Source organism: Mirounga leonina, unplaced genomic scaffold, assembly GCF_011800145.1.
Source record: "Mirounga leonina isolate KUSES-001 unplaced genomic scaffold, KU_Mleo_1.0 Mir_127, whole genome shotgun sequence".
Classification (NCBI taxonomy): Eukaryota; Metazoa; Chordata; class Mammalia; order Carnivora; family Phocidae; genus Mirounga; species Mirounga leonina.
In genome coordinates, this window is record NW_023270316.1 from 44479381 (window position 1) to 44502828 (window position 23448).

Consider the following 23448-nt stretch of genomic DNA (forward strand, 5'->3'; position numbering starts at 1 on the left):
AATAAAATACCCAGCTGGCCCCAAAGACTGAAACGTTTGCATTTAAATACTTCAACTTAAAAAGCGATTTAAAAAATGTTTTTAAATAAACAATTCCTGAACACGGCTTCAGTGCGGGTTGCATTTGGTATTTTTATTTTATTCTAATAAAATATAGATATAATTATATATATATTTGCATATAAATATATATTTATATGTAAAAATATAAAATATAATAAAATTTTTATTTTTTTCAACTTAACCATCATTCAAGGACATGTTTCATGTATCAGGCGTGGTGCCAGGTGGTAGGAGAGGGTAAAAAGAGCTTATGTTATACAGAATCCTGGGAAATCATTTTGTTCTCAAAATGGTCATAATTGAACTTGGAATGAAAACTATTATTTCCTTCAAAGAGGCACTTTGGTAGAGATCATGGCCTCCACCCTTGGGACATCCCTGAATATGGACAGCATCCCCACCTTATAGAGGGGGGGGCTGTTTCTGCTCCTGTGAAGTTATGATGAGAGGGAACAGTAGTACCTTCCTACTGGTTCCTCTCGTAGCCCCAGCAGATACACCTCCCCAAAGTAGCAATACACCAGGGACAATGGGTAACCGGGAGCTCCTAAATCATAGGGCTGATTGCGCCTTTTTACTTTTGCCATTGTAATTGGAACACATTCCTTTAAAAAGAAAAACACCTTTTTTTTTTAACTTGAGAGAGAGCACGAGAGTGCGAGGGGCGGGGGGGGGGGGGAGTGGGGGGAGCAGAGGGAGAGGGAGAGAGAAGCAGGCTCCCCTCTGAGCTTGGAGCCTGTGTCAGGCTCAATCTCACGACCCAGAGATCCTGACCTGAGCCGAAATCAGGAGTTGGAGCCTTCCCCAGCTGAGCCACCCGGCGCCCCGAAAAACACCTATTTTAATGTTTGCAAGAATACTCGGCAAGTAATAATAGCAGCTAATATTAAATATTTAACATGTCCCAATCACAGAATTCCGTGTTTTATGTAAATTTTGTTTTCATGTCGGAGTCAATGAGATAGGTGCAATTATCATCCTCCCGTGAGGAGCTGGGTGCTCAGAGAGGCGAAGTAACCTGCGGACAGTTCAGAAAGGACAGAGCACAGATACGGACCCCAGCACTTGGACTTCGCATTTCTGCCTCTCCCTGCTGGCAACCATTTGGCTTTCTTTGCCACTTTCCCCTAGTGTCTGATAAGTGGGAGGATTTTTTATTTTTTTTATTATGTTATGTTAATCACCATACATTACATCATTAGTTTTTGATGTAGTGTTCCATGATTCATTGTTTGCATATAACACCCAGTGCTCCATGCAGTATGTGCCCTCTTTAATACCCATCACCAGGCTAACCCATCCACCCATCCCCCTCCCCTCTAGAACCCTCAGTTTGTTTCTCAAAGTCCATAGTCAGTGGGAGGATTTTTTAAAGAAGTGCTAGGACTACTTGCTTGGAAAAAGTCTCCATTTCGATACATTTACGGAGCACCAGTTGCCAAGGCAGCCACAAATCTGAACTCTCCTCTCCTACCTTTGAGGGCAGAGGCACTGTGTTCTCTTCGGGACCCCTTGAGCCATTCTACTCTTCTAGTATGCTCCACTGTATCAATTTATGTATTGGCCTTTCTCTTCTAGTAAATGATTAAGCCCAGCAGGGATTTTGAAGTATTCATCTTTGGGTCCCCAGCCCCCATCACAGTGCCAGGCATATCGTTGGTGTTCAATGACTAATGACTGAATAAATGAATTGATCCAGAGGTTTAGATATTAAAAAAAAAAAAAAGATCCAAACGAAGAGAAATCAGATGAATGGAGTGGAACTGGAATTTATTGAGACCTACTAAATGCAAAGGAGTGTGATTTGTGGATTTTAACTCAATTAATCCTCAGAACACGGTTGTGTGATAATGCTATCACATCTCTCATTTTATAGGCAATGTAATTAAAGCTTAGGGGTTTAAGCAGGTTGTCCAGGATCACAGAGCCAGGAAAGAGTAGCACTAGAAATTAACCCAGGTCCTCTGGTTTCAAAGCCCATGCTTTTTTCTGTCTGTCCTTCTATCTCTTTTAAAGATGATCTCTAGGGTGCCTGGGTGGCTCAGTGTTTGGGCGACTGCCTTCGGCTTGGGTCATGATCCCGGAGTCCCAGGATCGAGTCCCATGTCCCGCGTCGGGCTCCCTTCTCAGCGGGGAGCCTGCTTCTCCCTCTGACCCTCTTCCCTCTCATTCTCTCTCTCACTCTTAAATAAATAAATAAAGTCTTAAAAAAAAAAAGTAAAGATGATCTCTATCTTCTCAAATGTTACCTCCAAGTTTGAAGAAATCTCTTCTTCCTCTGTTGCATCATGTCTCATCTTCTGTCTCAGATTTTGTAAGGACAGTCTGCTAATGGTAATCCTTTTAGAATCTAGCAGAATCTCAAGAACAGGTGATGTTAAGTTCAATTAGTGACTGTTTACTGAACGAATAGCAGGATGGATGGATGGATGGTGGATGGATGGTGGATGGATGGATTCATTAACAACTTTCTTAGCCTTACTAATACAACACTGTTGTAAGAATTAAACATTTAGCTGTAGAGTAGGATTTTGGTCTCTATTTGCACAAGTGTAATATCTCCTAGATTTTCATTAGTATTTTTGAATTTCTTTAATTGATTTTATAGTAAGCCTGGAAGTTAAAATTTATTTTTGCCTGTATACTCCTTAAAATGTAATTAGGGTTTATAAGACATATAAATTGCACATTTAGCCACTTTAAACAGTGCATGTAAAATGTCATAATTTTAAATGAAATTGCAACTGAGTTTAATAATATAATCCAAATTCTTCATATATTTTGTTAGAAAGTGCTAAGTTAAATGAATTCTCAAAAGACAGTAAGTTGCTATTTAGTACTCAAAAAACCTGGTAACTCCTGCCCTGCTATTCATTAAATTGTACTTCAGAATATACAATACACTTGGAGAATTTTAATTTTGGTTTGTAAGGCAGTATTAAGATTTTTCTCCTGAAATTTGTTCAGTGAATTTCATAGGTCTTCCTCTGCCCCTTACTAGGGAGGTGATTAAGAGCACTCAGCGGGTGAAGACACTGAACCAGAAATGGACATTAACAATAAAAAACAAGTTGATCATTCAGACAACACAGCCCTGGGAGTAAGCGGCAACATGTGATTCCTTGAAACAGGAAGTATGATGGATGATGGGTCTAAGGGGTGGGCAGTGAACCCTGTGGTCCTTCAATATGGGACAGTTGTCCCATATGGGACACCATAGATACTGGACACGTGAGAGGGTCCAGCTTTAAGCCAGGAATGCCAGGCACCGACTGTGTATGCTCACTTATATTTGGAATCGAAAAACAAAAACAAAAACAGAAAACCCCAGGCTCACAGATAGAGAACAGATTGGTTGTTGCCAGAGGTAGGGGGTAGCGGCAGGCAAAATGGGTGAAGGGGATCCAAAGGTACAAACTTCCAGTTATAAAATGACTAACTTCTGGGGATCTAACGTACAACATGGTGACTACAGTTAGCAATATTATATACTTGAAAGTTGCTAAGAGAACAGATCTTAAAAGTTCTCATCACAAGAAAACATAATTCTTAATAACACATGGTGATTAATGTTAACTGGGCTTATTGTGGCGATCATTCCACAGTGTATACCAATATGGAGTCGTTACGTTGTACGTTTGGAACCAATATATGTTATGTCAGTTATGCCTCAATTAAAAGGAGAAAAAAGGGATGCTGGGCACTGGCTGATTAGTGTTGGCTCTTGCAAGAGCAGGTCCCATCTGATATGTGTCTGTCTCATCTAAACCTCACCGCTGCCCTCTTGGATGGGGACTGAAGGGGTTCAGAATGAGCCTCTTCACCGTATGCCATTTTGGTATGTGGATTATTTTGAGCTGAGGACAAAAAAAGGCCCAAGAGACTCAGGATGAGCTTTTGACCCCCTCCTTAACCCCTTCTAAGAATTTAGCAAGAAGACCTGGTCCAGGAAGAGAGAGATCAGCAGCAGTAACTACGGAGTGTGGGTGTGGTAAGCTGCGGGGAGCCCAGCCCGGCCTGGTTATTCAAATTCCTGTGTCTCGCTGTCTCTGCCTGGCATGACACACATCTGTTTATCAAACATTTGCTCTTCCCATCTTCCTGTGACTTGTCGTCCTTCCCTTTGAAGCCCTATGCTCCTATTCCTTTCTCCTTAGCTCACAATGATACATACACCTCAACTGCCTGACTGTCAGGGAGCCTCTCATGTGGGGCTCCCCTATGTACGTAATTAAATTGGTTTTCTCCTGTTAGTCTGTCTTATGTTGATTTAATTCTTAGGCCAGCCAAAGAACATAGAAGGGAAGAAGGAGAAAGTTTCCCTCTCCTACAGTACTAGTATTGCTATGCTCTATGAACTGAGGCTCACAGCAGTTAAATGACTAACATCTCACCAGGGAGTGGTGCATGTGAGATTCGAACCTCCAACTGGCATCTCCAAGGCTGCACTCTACCACTAAGGTGTATTCCACAAAGTTCTGCTACACCCAGTTCCACTATACCATGAAGTGTCTCCTGCTCTACTACGGAAGATCCACTCTACTACCGAACACCGGGTTTTCCTCCAGGTTATCCAGATAGTTCACTGGGTCAGGTCTTCTCTTGATCCTCGGACCCAGCTTGCTGGCATCATTACTGAATGAGCATTAAACCAGAACGTGATGCCCATCACAGGCAGTCTGTTGAGAGATGGCAAAGACAGGAAGCAATCTCATCCCCTTATCTAGACAAGCATTTAGAACCCATTACATACGTGTTCTCAAGATGTCCTCAAGTAAGGGGATAGCATCATTTGTTACATAGTTCATCCTTGACTCACGTGGTAAACAGGGCTGTTACCAGAAACTGGGCTTGCCTCTTGGTGGAGGTCGAGCCAGAAGACACAACCAAGCCAAAGAAAAGGAAAAGGAAGGGTTTTACTTGCAGCAAGTAAAAGAGAACACTGGGGCTATTTCCCACAGTAGTCTCCCCAACAACCAAACTGGGGAAATTTTAAGCTAAGGTTGTGTACATATTTATGAAGGGGCTTGTGTAATGGGGAATACAGCATGAAACTGGGGCAAAAGTCATCTTCAGGTGACTGAGTGCAGGTCAGCCTCACAAGGACCGGCAAGGATCAGCATCACTACTTCTCTGGCTTCAGGTGGTCCAGTATTTGAGTGCTCAAAAGTGTGCGTGAGGTCAGTCTTTACTTCTGAATACGGTCAGGCTATCTCCTGGCCTCATAGCATTACAGGATTGCAGGGTTCTTGTCTCAGGGAGTCAAAGAATAAGTCTCACTGAAACAAAAGGGTGAAGTGAAGTGAAGGTTTATTAAGTGAAGGTGAGAACAGAAAGGAAAGGAAAAGCTCTCTAGAGTGAGAGGGGTCCCGAATGGGTTGCCACTGAGGGTTTTTAGGGCTGGTCTTTTATTGAAAACTTGACCAGGGAGCTTGTGGTCTTGAGATACTTGTGCGGTCTTGGTCTGAGCAAGGACAATTGATAACATCTTTAATGACTTAACCTCTTTGAGGTCTGGTCATTTTCTGTGATTACACTGTAGCTGCCAAAGAAAAATACCCCCTAACATCCGGGGCCAGGTGCGCTGGTCTATTCCCCTAGCTCTTGTTCACTCTTTCAGAGCCTAGTCAAGGGCACCCCCCCTCATCTCTCCCTGCTTATACTTTAACCCTTCCTTACTCAGTAGTGGCTGTTTGCTCTTACATCTGTCACAAGATGGCGGGGGACCTCAGATGATTTTTCTTCTGTCAAGAAAGCTATGTGTTGTCTTTTTTTTTCTGGGGACCCCCAACTCTGCTTACAGGGTGACTGTCTGTATTAGCTTCTTAGCTTTATCTAGTGGAGAAACAAATTCTCATATCTTTATGATGGGAGGTTATTTGCAACTTGCAACAGGGTACCTCGCCTCCCACAGAAACTGGGAGATGGGGGGCTATATCCCTCGTTTACATTTCAAAGAGATGCCTCCCAGGTTCCTGAGAACGGCGTTCATGGGTCATCAAGCTGACAAAGGCCTATCTAATTTTCAAAGGATTTATATACATTTCAAAGAGAGAAGAAACTACTTACAAGTTTTCTGAAGTAGAAGTCTGAGAAAGAGGAGGGAGAGGAATCTCTTCCTTCACTTTCAACAGGGAGAATTACTCCTCTTATTTTTAAATTTTTCTTTTTCCTTATTACACACCCCACCCCCAAGTCTTCTGATTCTGAGGCCGCGATCGATCTGCCTTTCTAAAGCTCGCGGGGATTCTGCTAATCAGTTCTGAACAGCTGAGAGTTGCAGCCAGCAGGGAGCGTCCCGAGGAGACAGCCAGAAATTCTATTCCCTGGGCAGGAGCCAAGAGCCACAGCCGCAGAATCTCGGGGGTGGAGCCCCAGCCGCAGGTAAGCCGGCCTTCTGGAGGATTCTGCTGGTTTCTAAAGGTGGGGCATTGCTGCCTTAGGTGACAGCACTGATTTTTCCCAAGGGGATACCTATATCTAGAGAGACCAGATGATTTCCACAGGCCGCACAGACTTGCGTAGTTGAAGGAATCATTTTCTAGATCCTCAGATTTTCATTTTTATCCTTCCCCAAACTGATCTCTCTGAGCATATTGCCTGTGTCTCCTTTGCCACTTCTCTTCCTCCCATCTGTTCAGGGTCATCCTTCTCTCTTTCTTCCACAAAGGAAAGGCATAAAAAGGAGGGCTGTGCATTTATGGTTGTCCAATACCCCTCCTCAATCCACTATGCTTTCCATACAAACAGGTACATTTAGAAGAAGAAGTAGGAGGGGCAGAGGGGAAGGAGGAGGAGAAAGGCATACCTCTTAACTTCCACGAATCTTAAAATGATGCTTTCTTCCTGGTTGGGTGGGGAGAAGGGGCTGCAGTGGAGACAATTCTAGAAGAACGAACTCCCAGGGGAGAGTCCTGGGGCTGCCGAGAAGAGAACGTGGCCAAGAAGTACTGAAGGCATCTTCAGTGTGACAAACACACAGCAAGGCTTCCTCTATCGTAGAATTCAAGAGTGGGATGAATGTTTAAAAGAAAGGTACTGGGGCACCTGGGTGGCTCAGTTGGTTAAGTGCCTGACTTTTAATTTCAGTGCAGGTCATGATCCCAGGGTCCTGGGATGAAGCCTCACGTTGGGCTCTGTGCTCAGCGGGGAGTCTGCTTGAGATTCTCTCTCTCCCTCTTCTTCCCCCTCTTCTTCCCCCTCTCTCTCACTCATGCTCTCTCTCTCTCAAATAAGTTAACAAAATCTTTAAAAAAATTTTAAAAATAAAAGAAAGGTATTATACTGTGTTTGTTGATTTTGGGGAAAATAAATTAGACACTTTCTGACCCCCCAAAACCCCATGCTTTTATTTGCCTGACTGGTCTGACATGGGGACTGGCTTTGGCTAACCTATGGAAAATGGAGAACACTGTCCAAAAACTGAATGAGTTAAATGTGCAGCTCCAAGGCTTTGAAGAAAATACATAAATATATTAAAAGCACTTGTATAACATGGTAGGGATTAAAGCTTTGCAACTTATAAAATTCTCATAAAATTCTTATATCACCTTAAAAGTATGTTAGAAGTTATATGGTTGGTTTTGTTTTATATTATAATGTTTAGGGATTCTGTGGGAAAAGAATGCGGAAAAAGCATAGCCTTAAAAGACTGGGATGCTTGAGACCTTATGCAAACACCTCATTCAGGGCTACCCAGCCCAGAACAAGCAGAGACCAGAAGAAGGGAGCATCCCCCCAACACACTCCCCCACCCCACCGGCACCACCAGCACCAACAGCTCTATATTTGTGGTAAGTGTAACAAGGTCTTGAAGGGGCCTAATAAAAAAAACCTTGTGAAAATTCCTGATAGGAAGCCCATATGATGCTGAGTAGGAACTTAGAAAAGAACAAAAGTGGAAGAGTACAGAAATTAGAAAAAGAAATGCCAGCGAAAATTGTCTCATAGCTAGAAAATATTACCAATTCCTTGAGATACGAAAGGTGCTTCTGAACTTACCTAATTAACATTTACTACTTTGTTATAATTAATTATCATATTAATTATATCTATTACGACTTATTTTGGCTGAAAGTAGCAACCTTAGTCTCCCTTAAGCAAACTGTATTGGAATTAATTAGAATCTTAGAGTAGAATTCAAGAGTGGGATGAATGTTTAAAAGAAAGGTACTGGAGTGCCTGGGTGGCTCAGTTGGTTAAGTGCCTGACTTTTAATTTCAGTGCAGGTCATGATCTCAGGGTCCTTGGATGAAGCCTCATGTTGGGCTCTGTGCTCAGCGGGGATAGAGATAGCCCTAGACTCAAGAAATGGGCATAAATCAGGTATTGGTGAGGAAACCAGGAAATTCTTAGTCCTTCCCTTCTGTGTTTCTCTGTAAGCATTAAATGCTTTCTACTCAGGGCGTCTGGGTGGCTCAGTCGGTTAAGCATTTGACTCTTGATTTCGGCTCAGGTCATGATTCCAGGGTTGTGAGATCGAGCACCCCGTCAGGCCCCCATTGGGCTCCGCGCTCTGCAGGGAGTCTGCTTGAAGATTCTCTCCCTCTCTCTCTCAAATGGATAAATAAATCTTTAAAAAAAAAATGCTTTCTACTCTATCACAGTAGATCGGCTCTAGTTCCTCAACAGAGAAAATGGTAAAACGGGTTCAGTAAATTCTAAATTTCACTTGTTGCAAGTCTATTTGTCTAAAGAGAAACCTCACTGGCCCACCAAGGTCCTCTTCTGGGCCAATGAGCCCTGGGCAAGGGAATTAGATCACATTTTAAATAATGTCATTGAAGTGTTCAAGGTTTTCAGTCACTGGGCTTTACAATCATCGCTTCACTTAACCTCATATTAATGTCCTCCAGCTGAAGACCACAAAAAACATACCTGCCATTGAATGAACTTGGTTTATTGGCTCACTGAACTGAAAGAGACCACATGCCATGGAAAACTGTGGGATGTCTTAGTAAGAGGATGCTGGCAAGAACGTACAGACATTTTAAAATGTACTTGCAATTTTGCTTTCATTCAGGTTTGGTGAGGACAACAGATCAGAAGACAATTGCCATTGAAAAGACAGTTTATTATGTGCAGTTGCCCAGAGTAGGGGGTATGCCACAGGAAAGAACACTGAAGTTGGTGGCAGGCAGAGAGCAAGGGAAATGGGAAAAGCCTTCATTGTGGTTTTCCCAGGAAGGGATGGACCAGGTTTAGGACAGTTCGAATAAGTTCACTGGCTTGTGGGGTTTAGGGGCTGCCCTGGGTTGTCTGATGCCTGGTGCTGGGAAGATTAGGACAGGGGGTTAGTGTCTCACCAGTGTACACAGGCTTTGGATGGGTTTGTTTGCATATGAAAGAGGGGATCAGGGCAGCAATGCCCCAGATGTCAAAGCATCAGATACAGAAACTAGAAAATGTGATTAATACAGTAAGATCTGACCTTATGTTAGGGAACCTTAGGGATGCTACAAGAAAAGTGGGCTTTACTCAGCCCTGGATGTTGTCAAGAAGCAAAAAACTTTTGTGATTGGATATCTATATAGTTTCTATCTAGATGGTGGGACGAATGAGGTAGAACTTAAGCCGTAACCGGGAAAGCAGCTGCGGGTGTTCAAATTATAGCCAGAAAAAGGGGATGTTTGGTCTTTTTTTGTGGTTTAGACAATATTCTTATCTTGGTTTTGGCTTTTTTTTCTTATTTCTGTTGTTGATTTTTGACAGACGTGATTATGGAGCGCTTTTCCTTTTTCTTGCTTTAGCATGGTCATAGTGATGTTGTCTGATGTTGGTATTCTTTTTTTTTTTTTTTTTAAAGATTTTATTTATTTATTTGACAGAGAGAGAGAGAGCACAAGCAAGGGGAGTGGCAGGCAGAGGGAGAGGGAGAAGCAGGCTGGGAGCTCAACATGGGGCTCGATCCCAGGACCCTGGGATCATGGCCTGAGCCAAAGGCAGATGCTTAACCGACTGAGCCCCCCAGGCACCCCTGATGTTAGTGTTCTGTGAAATTGTTTATGGGCAATGAGAGAGTTGAGTGCCAGGCCGGCCTGTCTCTCTCACAATAATCCTATAAGGTAAGTACAGTTGACCATTGGATGAAGCAGGAGTTGGGGGCACTGAACTCCGTGTGTAGTCACAAATCCACGTATACCTTTGGACTCCCCCAAACTTAACTAGTAATAGACGACTGTTGACCAGAAGCCTCACCGATAACATAAACAGTTGATTAACACATATTAACAGTTGATTAATACCTTTGGACTCCTCCAAACTTAACTACTAATAGACCACTGTTGACCAGAAGCCTCACCAATAACATAGTTGATTAACACAATATGCATTATATGCAGTATTCTTACAATAAAGCAAGCTAGACAAAGGAGAATGTTATTAAGAAAATTATAAGGAAGAGAAATATATTTACAGTACTGTACTGTGCTTACCAAAAAAAATCTGCATGTAAATGGACTCATGCAGTTCAAACCCATGTTGTTCAAGGGTCAACTGTACTACTATTATTCCCATTTCCCACATGGGGAAACAGACTTAGGGAGGTCAAGCTTATTTACTAAAGTCACAAAGTCAAGAAGCTGTAAAGGTTTTGTTTTCAGCTGCCTCATGATTGTACTTCCTCCCTACTATAAATGCTGGGCAAACATAGAGGTTCTTTCTGAAAGAAAATACATGCTGAAGATAAGGGGAAAAGCAATACCAAGAGAAGAGGGGCTAGGTCTGGATAAACAATAAAAAAGATGTCCACTGTTCTGCAAATGTGTTTAAGTGAATTAGTAAGTAATTCCATTGGTGCATCATAGTGTTACTCTGATAATATAAGTCACCTTCTTTTACTGGTGTCTTAAATCTAAGTAAACAATCAGATTCAGGGCTTAGATTTGAAACATTTGAACCCAGAAAATCCCAGCTCAGTAACTGGACATGACCTTGTTAGGCAGGAATTATTTGCCGTAATGAATCTAAGAACTGAGTTCCAGGAAGTGGTATAAATGGCAGTTGGAAGGAACAATTGCTATCAAAATAAGCTGGTTTTATATAAGCAGCTTACTTATAGCATATGGCACAATTTTTGACTAAGGTGATTAATTCATGGAAGAAATTATTTTAGGAGATAACTAAACTGTAATCTGGCCAGGCCAAGATGTTTCTGCCCATGTTGTCCATGAACAAGGACATAGCAAATGGCCTGAGTTTCTGGGTCTTGTTCCTCAGCAGGACAAAAATGAAAAATGACTTCTCAAAGCTTTTTTAAGGGATACAAAGAAAAACTTAGATGGAAGCAGTTGTATATACAAAGGGGATTGTTGTTTTGCGCATACCATGAAGACATGGAAAAATTACTATGTTTCATCCCAAAATGAAATGTTTCATATAAAATGGTTATGAAAATCTTCAACCTTGTGATTATCACATGTATCTGGATTCCTCTCTTGAGTTTATGAGTGTTATAAATCCAAAGCAACAGGTTAAGACAAATGTGTGAGTTATTTATTCAGTGCACATAAACCTGAGCACAAAGAACAGAAGAGTTCCAGTAAGTATGTAAATACTTCTCTATAACTATATTTGTTTTAGCATGTATATGCCCATACAGATCGAGCGTGAAATCAGTGGGGAATTACTGCATGTTTGAAAAAACCACCATGTAAAGCTTAGAAAAATTCAAAGCACTGTAAAAATGCCAAAGTTATTCATCTATGAGCTGTCTTTTCCCAAGAGATCTAAAAGATTTATAAAATTAAGACAAGTACCTATTAAGTAGCAAATTAAGCCTCACGTACTAGAGTTACTTCTGTCAGCACTTGAAAACTGTAAAGTAAATACAAAGAAAAAACACTGAAGGGGCTCAGAAAGGCAAATGTTTATCCAAATTCCTAGTTCTTTTAAAGAAATGACTGGGGTTTCTGACAGATTAAAGTTTAAACAAGAGAAAATTTAGGCTCACTTACACATATATAAAACCTCAGGCCACAAGAAGAGTTAGTCTAAGCAGTCAGTAACACAACAAAAATATCAACGGTTGTAACAACCTAACTGTCCTCTGAGAATCATGAGCTTTACAAGTAACAGCAACAAATTAAAGAGTTTCTAAAATGATCATAAAGAATTATTATTTTTATGTGAAATATTTCCTAACAAAGACAATTATAACTGTCAACATATTGTTAGCACAACCCAGTGAGTGAAGAGTGAAAAGTTACGAGTGTTTCATTGAATGCAGCCGTAATGCCCACTATTATTTCAGCGAGTTAGATAAGGAGCAAGAAAATTCCCACGTTGGGTTCACAATTGTTTTTATTGAGGTATAATTGGAATACAGTAAAGTGCGTATAATTAGTGGTACCATTTGATAAATTTTGACATATATATATGTATACTCATGAAACCATCACCACAATCAAGAGAATGAACACATCCATTGCCCCAGAAGGTTTCCTCATGCCCTTTGGTAATTCCTCCCTCCCCCAACTCCCTACCACTCCTCCCCAGCCTTGGCAAACACTCACTGATCTGCTTTCTGTCACTATGGATTACTTTGCATTTTCTATAGTTTTCTACAAATGTAATCATACCGTATGTTTGCTTTCTCGTTCTCTTTCTCTCAGGAAGGGGAGAGGGGTCTAGCCTCTTTTGCTCAGAATAATTATTTTGAGATTTATACACGTTGATGCTTTTTATTTCTTTTTATTGCTAAGTAGTATTTCATTTATGGATATCCTACAATTTGTTAATGCCCTCACATGTTTATTGCAGAGGAAAAATTCTCCTTTACCCTTCAAAATCCTCTTGGCTGGTCTAAGAATTAAATTGACATGAGACAGGTTAACAGGGGAAAATCTAATTTAATTACACACATAGAGGGGCTCCATAAGAATATGAGGCCCACAGGCAGTCAAACAATTGAGGCTTTTTTGCCACCCAGAGCTAAGGAGAAGGGGGTTTGGGTCTGAGATGGCAAAGGGAAAGGAGACAATTTACAGGAAAATGAAAAAGAGTAAATGTTTGGTAAACAAATGTTTGCTGAGCCATACAGAAAACAATGGGTGGGACACAGAGAGGAATTTCAAAAAACAGTTGTTGCCAAGTTCCTCCCCGTCTACCACCCCTTGTTCATATCACATTGTAATTATCTATGGTGATGGCTCCCTTCCTGGAGCAGGTCCTCTATCGAAATTCTTTTAAACAGTTAGAGAGAAGGTTAAAGGTTCTTCCTGAGCCTTCTGTTTCTTAAAAATAAACAGCCTAAAATAATCCACATGCCAAAGAAACACATTTTGGGGTGACAAATTTTGCTCCCCTACATGTTAATAGTTTGGGTTGTTTCCAGTTTGGGGCTACTACAAATAAAGACACTATGAACATTCATGTACAAGTCTAAGTATGAATCCTAAGTATTATTAGGATAATGACTGGACAATATCATAGGTACTTTTTAAGAATCTGCCAAACTGTTTCCCAAACAGTGTGTACCATTTTACATTCTTACCAGCAGTGTATGAGAGTTCCAGTTCCTCCACATTTTGGTACGGTGGGACTTTTCAATTTTGGTCGTACCAATATGTACGTAGTAGTTACCTCATTATGGTTTTAATTTGCATTTCCTTGATGATTAATGATATTGAGCTTTTCATGTGCTTTCTTGCCATTTGTTATCTTCTTTGGTCAACTGTATGTTCGAGTCTTTGGCCCATTTTTAATCGGGATGTTTGTTTTCTTACTAGGTTTTGAGAATTCTTTATTCATTCTATATAGAAGTCCTTTATCGTATATGTGATTTGCAAATATTTTTTTTTCCAAGTCTGTGTCTTTTCTTTTCATTCTCCTAACAGTGTCTTTGAAAAGCAGAAGTTCTTAATTTGAGTAAGTACTATTGATCAATTTGTTCTTTTATGGGTCATGTTTTCGGTGTTATAGACAGTGTTTACAACTCTGTCTAAATGCAGAGTCATAAAGATTTTCTATATTTTCTCCCAGACATTCTATAGTTTTAGGTATTGTATTTAGGTCTATGAGCCATTTCTTTGACATTCTGCCCTGCAAAATCAACCCACCTGTCTCTCCTAACCCCCCTCCTCCATCTCTCAACTCACAGAGAGCAGCAGGCTCCATGGGCTCCCCCGCCGCCCCACGCCACGGTCTTGAAAGTTTCTCCAGGCAGGAATCTGGAGCAGTTATGGAGCTCACCGGGTTCTTTCCCATCTGTCAAGACTCACTGTACCTTGTTGCCTTGTGTCCAACGTCTTAAGTTCCAGTTGTATTTTGTCTAGTTTTTTAAGTGTTTCAGGCAGGAAGGTAAATCCATCCTCTGTTTCTCTATCCCGACCAAAAGCAGAAGTCCTAGAACTCTTGAACTTTAACAAAATTGCTTTTCTTTAATGACAAAAAGGCAAGAGCTTGTCACTCAGAATATGTCACCACATTCCCCTACGCTTTGTTCTTTTCCTATAAAACCCCCCAAGAACTTAGCCTTATGGATATTTCTACACTTCCCCAACTAGTCAACATAAAAACGGGTACAAAACATACATACATACATAAATAAATAAATAAATAAATAAATAAATAAATAAATAAATAAATAAATAAATAAATAAAGTCCTGTCTGCCCTTTCCTAAGGGTATTTTTCCTAACTACAGCTGTTCTAAATTTATTATTAAAAAAAACCCAAAAAACAAAAACAGAAAGAACAAACCCTACCTAGACCCTACAAGATGGAAAGCTAGTCTCTTAAAGCTTTTTATAAGACTCACTGAGGGTGCTCCAGCAGTCTCTGAATTGAATCATTATATTACTTCAGTTAAGGCCACCTTAATATGAAACAAAATATGATGCCATTATAATTCTCTTAAGTTATAATGTTCACTACCCTGGATTATACAATGTGCACCTGATAATACTAGCAAGCAGTGTCTTAAGATTTTAACCTACGTTATCAGTCTAACCATGGCCATAAACTTTGCTATCTGGAAGGCAGGCAGATGGAAAAATTCGTAAAGAAAAGACAAAGGAGTTACCATGTGCCGGAATAATCCATCCACTGTCCAGAGACCACCTTCGGATCATTAAACAAACTCTTAACAGAAGAGGTAATAATGCTCGGATTTAAACATCCTGGGTGGGGGTGAGGATTCTCTGATATGCAGATAGCCTCCAATCTTGGAGAATGAGAGCTGAAAGAGTTGGCTCTTTGTTTTCGAGTATTTCTCTAAGAGCTCTTTCCTTCATATAATATCCTTATTTTGACTTTCTGCTTCCCCTTTGACCGCTGTGCTCCTGGTACCCACTAGCCTTTGTCAAGGGAGACAGTTTCACCCCCTTGTGAGCAGAACCTCTAATATTTATAGTAAGCACCTTTTTAAGCCCCATATTCTCCAGGTAGCAAACTGCTTTTCTTGGTATTTCTGGAGCCCGGAGGGAACCCAAGTCTTTTGTAGCAGGCGTGGTACTATTGGTGTGTTTCATGCCTGTCTTCTCAAAGGAGAGAAGATAAATGAGAGGAAAACAGATGTTTGCCAAATGTGTCTCTTTATCAACCTTGTCATTCCTCAGATTGGGAAACAGTTATTAGTTAGCTGTGCTTCCAGAATGAGGGCCCAAATATCCCTTTCAGGGAAGGCCTCTTTTACTGAAGTGGTTCACTGTGACCCTATTTTCTTTTAAGTAATGTGCCAGGCCGTCTGCCCACACTTTTGACAAATCTGACAAAAGGGGATCCTAGAGGATTGAGCTCTGGTGCATGATCCACCGAGCCTGCACCCTATGCCCTGTGTTTCTCCTCATGTTGGACCCTGTGGGAGCTCTGGGACCCCCTGCCTATCCAGCAACCCTTCCGGAGCCAGCCCCGAGCTGCCACCCACCCTTCTGCTAGGTGTTCACTGGCACTGAGCAACAGAGGGTCTGAGTCCACCTCAGCCGCAGCGAGGGCCTGGCCCAGCCATACTCGGAATCTCTTCCTCCGGCTAAATGCCTTCTCAACTGCATTCTGTCCTTCCCATGTATGTAAAGTATGTGACATCAAACTCAAGATTTTCCTGCTGTAGTTAAAACAACTGAGCTGGCCCTGTTCTCTTTCCTCTTTCTATTAAGCCATTTTTTGATGTCTGTGGCCTTGTATTTCTCCTCATGCAAACATATTATCTAAATGAATTTTTTATCTGCAGCATTTCACCTCAAGAAGTATTCCTGGCATGCCAGACAGAGCAAAATGGTAAACACTCTGGCACATTTTACTTTTGAAAAACTGCATAAAATATCCACCCCCAACAGGGACAAGAGACAGGGCCTGTGACAGGTTCTCCAAGTCATGCACTGACACTCTAAGTCACTCACACACAGGATAGGATCTTGTTCTCCTGTGTGTGCCAGTCAGGGGCAGGGCTAGTCACAGGGTGAGCGCCTCTGCGACCAGCATCAGGCATTTTCCTCCTTTGTTCCTTGTGGTTACTCCTTGCAGTCAGCTGAATCAGACATGGGAGTTAGGGACGGTGTGTTAGCTAAGAGTCACAGAGAAAGGCCCACAGGAGATGTAACTCTAGAAACACTAGAAAAATATGTGAACTTGAGAGTGTTGCCCTTATGGTCCAAGCCTGGAAGGTCAAGTAAGCTACAAACTCTTTATTTAATCGGACAGAGACAGTCTCCCCATATTGTTAGTCTAAAAAGCTCGAAGTGAATAATTAGGGAGAGTGAAAGAGGGAAGGAAAGAAAGAGGGAGAGAGGAAGAACTAGGGAAAGGGTAGGAGGGAGGGAAAAGAAGATTGGAGGGAGCTCAAGGGAATTCTCTTCTGGCCAAAATAAGTGACAAAATTTCGGGCTCTGCTTTGAAGAGGGCATGAGAAATTCTGTCAGAGCTTACCAACTCTTAGTTTTCTCCATTTTTTAGCCAATAGTTGTTTCTACAGTATCTTACTAAGTGAAAGGGGCATGGGTGGGAAGGACACGGTTGGCGGCACTGACCACCCCTCATGTCACGTGTCAAGTCCACCCGGAGAAGTGGTGGAAGTTTGGAGGCAGCCTCAGGTGCTTCCCCAAACTTTGAAGACTTTTTTCAGAAAACTAATACTCACGGCCCAGAGAGGGAAAATATTTTAAAATTAAAAACATTAAAAAAATGATAGTGAACAGAAGGTAAAATATTAAAACTATAAATGGATAATTTTTAGAAGTTTAGCCAAAATAAAAGTCAATGAAGAACATTTAAGAGATGAAGTTTATAATAAAGAAAAGGAATGTGAAAAAGGATAATACGCAGATAGCAAAGCAAACTGATAAAGGGAGCCAGACTGTGAGAGCTATGAGACTGGAGATCGTGTCGGTCTTCTTTACATCACGGTGCCCAGGATACTGTCAGTACTCAGAAAATAGTTACTGAACAAATTCATAAACATTAATTTTTGAACTGTAATAAAACCATTTTTTTCTTTGAAAGGAGAAAAAATAATTTGAGCTAAGAATATGGATATGGAAGGTCAAAGGCAAAGGCAGGCTTGCCACAAGAGGAAGAAAGAAGAGGGAGGGTGAGCAGGGGAGAGAACCTGGAGGAAAAGCCAAAGCTGAACCTCATCCTTTACTGCATTATCAAGTTGTAAAGCAAACCTAAAGGGCTAATTCACACGACAGAAATATATCCATAATGCAAACCGAAACAGACAGTAAGAGGGGGAAAGGGAAGAGAAAAGGCACTCCCCCAAGGTGGGCTTCTAACCGAACTCCTTGGGGGTACTTGTCGACTGCCTGCTTGGAATCCTGACTCTCACACTTGTACTTTGTGGCCGCAGCATGGACCTCTCCGAAGGAGCTCCCAGAGCCGCAGGATGGAGATAGAAGTGCATACCTCACAGAGCCGTGGTGAACATTCCAAGAGGTGATGAACGGAAAGTGCTTAACCCCGTGCTGGCACCTAGGGAAACCCTGCAAAGAGTAATGATTCTTTTATGATTACACCCCCATCCTCATATCCGGGCCCGCAGCTGGCCATCAGTAACAGAAAGTCACAGTGCGGCTCAGCTTTTGGTAGAGTTAGCCCAGTTAGCCCAGGATCTGTCAGCAGTGGGCTCCTTCCCCTCAGGGCCCCAGCAGCCACCAGCAGTCAGAAGGACACACAGGTGGGCCCACTTGCTGTCCAACTTAAACTTTTCTTGAGATCTTCAGGTCAAATCAGATATAGCTCATATTATCATTCAGAACTGTTCTTAGCGACTGTTGAGTTTTCAGATAACCACTAGCCAACACTAGTGCCATCCACTGAGGTAACACTGGGTATTACTAGGTATGACCGTTTCCATCTGTTAAACAAGAAAGTGTGCAGAACCAGTACCTCTGTTGAAGCTCTTCTGTCTCTTCCCTCGTTGACTTATCAGCTGTCAAATTCATTAAAACTACCACGGGTCTTCCTCCGGTTCTCAATCCAGGATACACTTTAGCTTACTTGGAGATCTTTTAAAAAAATACCATGCCCGAGCCATCCCCTTCCCTAATGATTTATGATGCACAGTAACGGTAAAGAACAAAAAACAAAAAACTCAACACTGCTAGCCATGTCATTTTCACCTGTATCCTTTCACTTATTACAATGCTGTAGAAACGATCAACTGCGGGTTAATAAAGAAAATGTAGAATTCACAGGCCCTGAGCGGGGGCCTAAAGCCCTCTCCTTCAAAGCCAAGTATGACATTCTGTCAATTACTTTGGCCAGAGGATTTTCTTTCCTCCCTCCCTCCCCCCCTCTTCTTCCCTCTTATTCTTTCTTTTTAACTCTTCTCTTCTGGCTTCACAAACTGAGACTATGGGAAGACTGTCTTTGTCATATTACATAAAGTTTGTAGTTCAGACATATTCCTTCTCTGTAATGGATGTTCTGGTCTCCCTCTCCTTTGGCAAGAACCTTGGCTTGTGGACACATATCTTCTGTCTCGAAACATGCTCCCGCCCCCAGTTTTAATGTTGGGGCACTTGGGTCAGTCCTAAACTAACGCACAGACCCTTGCTGAATGAAGTCACTGGTTCACAGGCAGGAAAGTAGCACAGTATGGGTAAATGCAGCCTCAGGAGGAAGGCTTCTTTTCTCTTCTGAGTGCCCTTCTGGAAGTGACCCCAAGCCCATCCCTGGACTCAATAGCTCTGGGAGTTGAAGCCGTCTCATGATCCCATGGGGCAGTCTGCTGTAGAATGCAGCTGATGCCAGAGAAAGCAGAAATGAAAGATGCAAAGAATCAGGGTCTTGTGTGACAACTCTGTGTCACTGAATTAAATCAGCTGAAACTTATCGAGCTTCTGGTAGTTCAGTCAGCCGGTAAATTCCCATTAGTGTTTAAGCCGGTTTGAGTGGGGTTTTCCGTTATCAGCAACCAGATACATCTTGAAAGAGCCACTGCAAATTTTAAAAGGAAGGGAATGCTTGGTTTTGAATTGAATTACACTTGAAAAAGCTAGCCGAGTGCTAAAAACAATATATTCAAACTTTAAACACTTTTTGCTATCATATTTAGTAGCTATTACCTTACCAAGAACTGCTATCCAGTTGCAGGTTGTTTTTGCAGGAAATGTGGCAAGCTGTGTCAGTCAGTTTATTCTGTAATTATGGTGGTGGGGGGGACTTCAGTATCCTGTGATTGCTATTCGATGCTATGCTATGGGATTAATACCAGACGAACAAGAAAGATACTATTCAGCAAATAAAACATACAGTAAAACAATGTATATAACAGCGCATTGGTTTTATTGATGGCAGAAGAAAAAATTCTCATTCACTTGTAAAAGGTACTTGCTCTAGTTAACTTAGTATTTTTTCCCATTCTTTGTATGAGCTGGATTGTTTCCCCTCTAAAATCTGCTTTTCCATTCTCCAATAATATTCGTCACGGCTGCACCTTATTCTGAAGAGAAAGTAGGAGGTCTATCAACAGCTCTTGACCGGATGTTTCAGTCAATGGCTCCTTTCTTCACAAAGGCTCTATTTAAAAAGAGAGGAGGAAAGTGAGATTGGATCCTCAAATTGACTTTTCTGTACTCAGGATACACTTCTGCTGAGACATATGTAAATGTGAAGTGCTTGTATAAATATTAATAGATCTCAAGTAGAATAAATTGCATACTGCTGTCTAATTTATAAACATAATTTCTATAAATCAGTATATAAACAAAAAGCAAAATCAAAATAATTTTTCTTCTTGAAATTCTTAGATACATCTCCATCATTGCGAGCCCCATTATTGCTGGCATGTTGATTTCAGGAACTTGGATTAACTAAACGGTATTTCACAGAAGAGGACCTGGAACAGATGCAGTCTGCCAATGGGCCACTTCGACCCCCATCCTACCCGCCTCCGTTTCCCCTTTGAACGCCTCTGGACTGGCTCCGTCCACACGGGTAATTTATGTGAGTCTGTCACCTGCTCCTGCCTCCTCCCAACCCCTCCCGGCACCGCTCCAGTTGAAGCACTTGGGGTGGTGACCACAGAACGGCTGAGAGGAGCAGGGAGAGAAGCCCGTGTGCCAGAGCCGCACGCCAGTCGCGGGCGTGCAAGAGCGCTCAGGCAGGGAGGGCAGAGCGCCCCCGGCTGCACCCCAACAGCTCTGCTCGTCTTCGGAAGTGCACAGTGTCCTGCGTGGAAGATGAAGAGCTTCGGGCGCTGTTACCCTCGCAGGACGCCTGTCCTGCTGGCATCAGTGGGTTCTGCGACAGCTGTCTTTACAGCAAGCATTTCCCTGACCCTGATTTCAAAAGTTTTACAGAGGGACGCTGGACCACATTGTTAAAAAAAGACATTTAAAAATGTATCTTTTTTTTTTTTACCAGCTGAAAATGGTGTTAAAACCTGGACTTTAGAAAATAAAGTCATGACATTTTTATGCAGTAGTCGATGCTTAGCTCTTGGCTTCAAGGTTCCTGGTTGATCTGTGAAACTGTGAGGACCGTTCTTTCATCAAACCAGTAAGAAACTGGAAGTGAGTCCTCAAGGCGACTCAACATTTATTAAGCTGCTTCTGGCACGAAGTGTTAACTTCGGCGGCCCTCGGGGGCTCCAGAGTGTCCCCACACAGGTCGTCTCTGTCTTTTCACCGCAGGACGTGACACTCTAAGCACTCCTGACTGCCTACTGCGACAGCTTCTTAGCTTCGTCGCCTCCCGAGCTGTGATCCCACAGCCAGCAGCAATACTGCCTAAGCTTAGTTTTGACCCTTTACTCTTACTCCGAAGTTCAGAGCCACCAGTGCAGCTAAAGCCACACTCATGTCACCACCAGCACATATGTTTAGCATCTACTGTTGGGTTCACAAGCTCTACTGCTGCCACGAAAGCCGCTTGCTGTGGACTCTGCTTCTCCCCTCTTTAAGCGTTCCTCGGCCTTTAGAATGTCTTCAGAGGACTCTACCCCACCATGAAAATGAAGCTCCAACTTTATTCCTGAGGCCTGCCTCTACTCATTGGCGTCTAGTTCCCAGGCTCCAGTCATGTCAGAAACCTCTTCCAATGCATGTAGTTTTGGCCAGCTTCACGGATTAAAGAACTATGTATAATTCCTCTATCCATATCTACTCATATTTCTGAGTTACCTGGGACGATTATGGCAAGCGCAGGAACTAGAAGTTTGGAGTTTAGGCCCTCTTTCCCCTCAGGGCTCAGATCTGACTTGCCACCATTTTGTCCCAGACTTGGGCCTATTTCCCCACATTGCTCCCCGATACCTCCTTCTCTCACCTAGCCTGGACTCCCAGGCATCTCCTGCTTTTCTAGTCTCTGATGTTGTGCTTAGTACCAAGACCAAGTAGAATCCAAATCCCTCTCCACCTTGGATGAGGTATATATGCGCATGCGAAGGGGTGGTGGTGGGATAGAGGGCTTGCAAAGAAAACTTTTTAGGACAATCAAAGAATGTGTAAACTACACATCAGAAACTTTATCAAAATATACTTACTTAATAAACAGGTACTATGTGTTATTCATCACCTAGCAAAGTACCCAAAACATTATAAAAAAAAGTATAACTATGAAATTATGGTTTTTAAGTGAGAATAAAAAGTGCCTTAAGTGTTTCTTACTATCCTGAATAATTTTAGATAACAAAACCTGAGAAAAATTTCAGCATATATTAGAATTCATACTTATATTTGCTGGAAGTCAAATGGCAGGCTACAATGTATATCTTCTTTTTAAACACTTAAGTTAATGGAAACCAGGAATGAGGAAACAAAAATATCTTTTCTCTCAAGAAGAAAATAACATATTGGTTGTGTGACAAGAACAAAAGGTATAATTCTTAGTGTTGGTGAACCTCCCATTAAAGGTAGTATATCAAAAAGATAATTCTACTTCATAATCTTTCATGTTTGAATTAAAATAAAAAAAAAATTTTCAATCAAGAGCAGATGTATTTTGCTTATTTATTTACTTTTCAGAGTAAATTTTGTAGTGAGAGGTTTTTTTAGTGATACCATCATGAGACTGTCCCCCCTTCCTCCCCCACGCAGCAAAATTAATCTTCTTATCAATGTCAGGAATCCAAAATCTCTGTCATACATTTCCTGCATCAAGAGGACAATCCAAAGCAAGCACCTGGGAAAAATGGGTGTTTTAACTTAGGGAACACAGAAAACTATTAACATTGTGATGTTTCAGTTGATTGGGAGCAGCGTGCGTCGTAGTATTTGGTATTGATGAGCTATAATTACTGTGGAGCTATGGTTTCTGGTTTACTTTAAGCAGTATGTTCTTTTTCAGAGGACATTTTCTGTGGAAGCCTAATCTAGAAAACATATGAAAGAAACCAAAGACAGGCCGAGACGATAGGAGTTCCAGCCTTCTGGCTGCAGCCTTACTCACCCTCACAACCTCCTCTCTACTCCCAGCCCTGCCAGGCCTTACCCACCTTCTACTCTGCAGCCTCAGGATACCGCTGAAAAGTCCTAGTCCTGCATCCGCTGTTAGGCAACCTAGAGCAATCAGGGAGTTGAGAACCTTCGGCCCTATTTTAAAACCTTGGTTTAACCAATTTAGAAGCCCTCAGGAAGCTATGAGGGAATTCTCAGTTTTCATTCACCTTAAAAGTGCTTTAATTGTAAGCACACTGAACTTACGTTCAAAGTGGATGTTCAATCTTGCACAATGTAAAGTTGTGGAAGTCCTTATATATTCTTGGAATCTGCTCTGGTCAGTGCTTGTTACAGAAAAATGCCCAGTCATGAAGTAGTCCTTCTGTGATAATATGGACAGTAAGTCCCGGCTGTTTACTCAGTGGCCTTGTATTAAGCACAAAGAAAAGCCAGTGATAGGACAAAGACGATGCTACTCAGGCCTGCTCAGGTAAATCAGAAGTCAGGTAGCATGAGACTTCCACTCCAGGCAGACTACTTTATAAGGAACGAAGGACTAGAACATA

The 23448-nt window shown here is 41.9% G+C and overlaps 1 protein-coding gene across 3 annotated transcripts in view; it reads right to left on the minus strand.

Annotated features, from left to right (window-relative positions):
- Nucleotides 1-19766: 19766 nt before the first annotated feature.
- The window catches only part of TDRD3 (tudor domain containing 3), a 156972-nt gene continuing 153290 nt past the window's right edge, over nucleotides 19767-23448 (minus strand). For all 3 annotated transcript variants that reach the window (XM_035003256.1, XM_035003257.1, XM_035003259.1), the window contains one exon: nucleotides 19767-20021. In XM_035003256.1, the coding sequence (XP_034859147.1) occupies nucleotides 19991-20021 (31 nt within the window). In that variant the 3' untranslated portion in view covers nucleotides 19767-19990. The remainder of the gene's footprint in view (nucleotides 20022-23448) is intronic.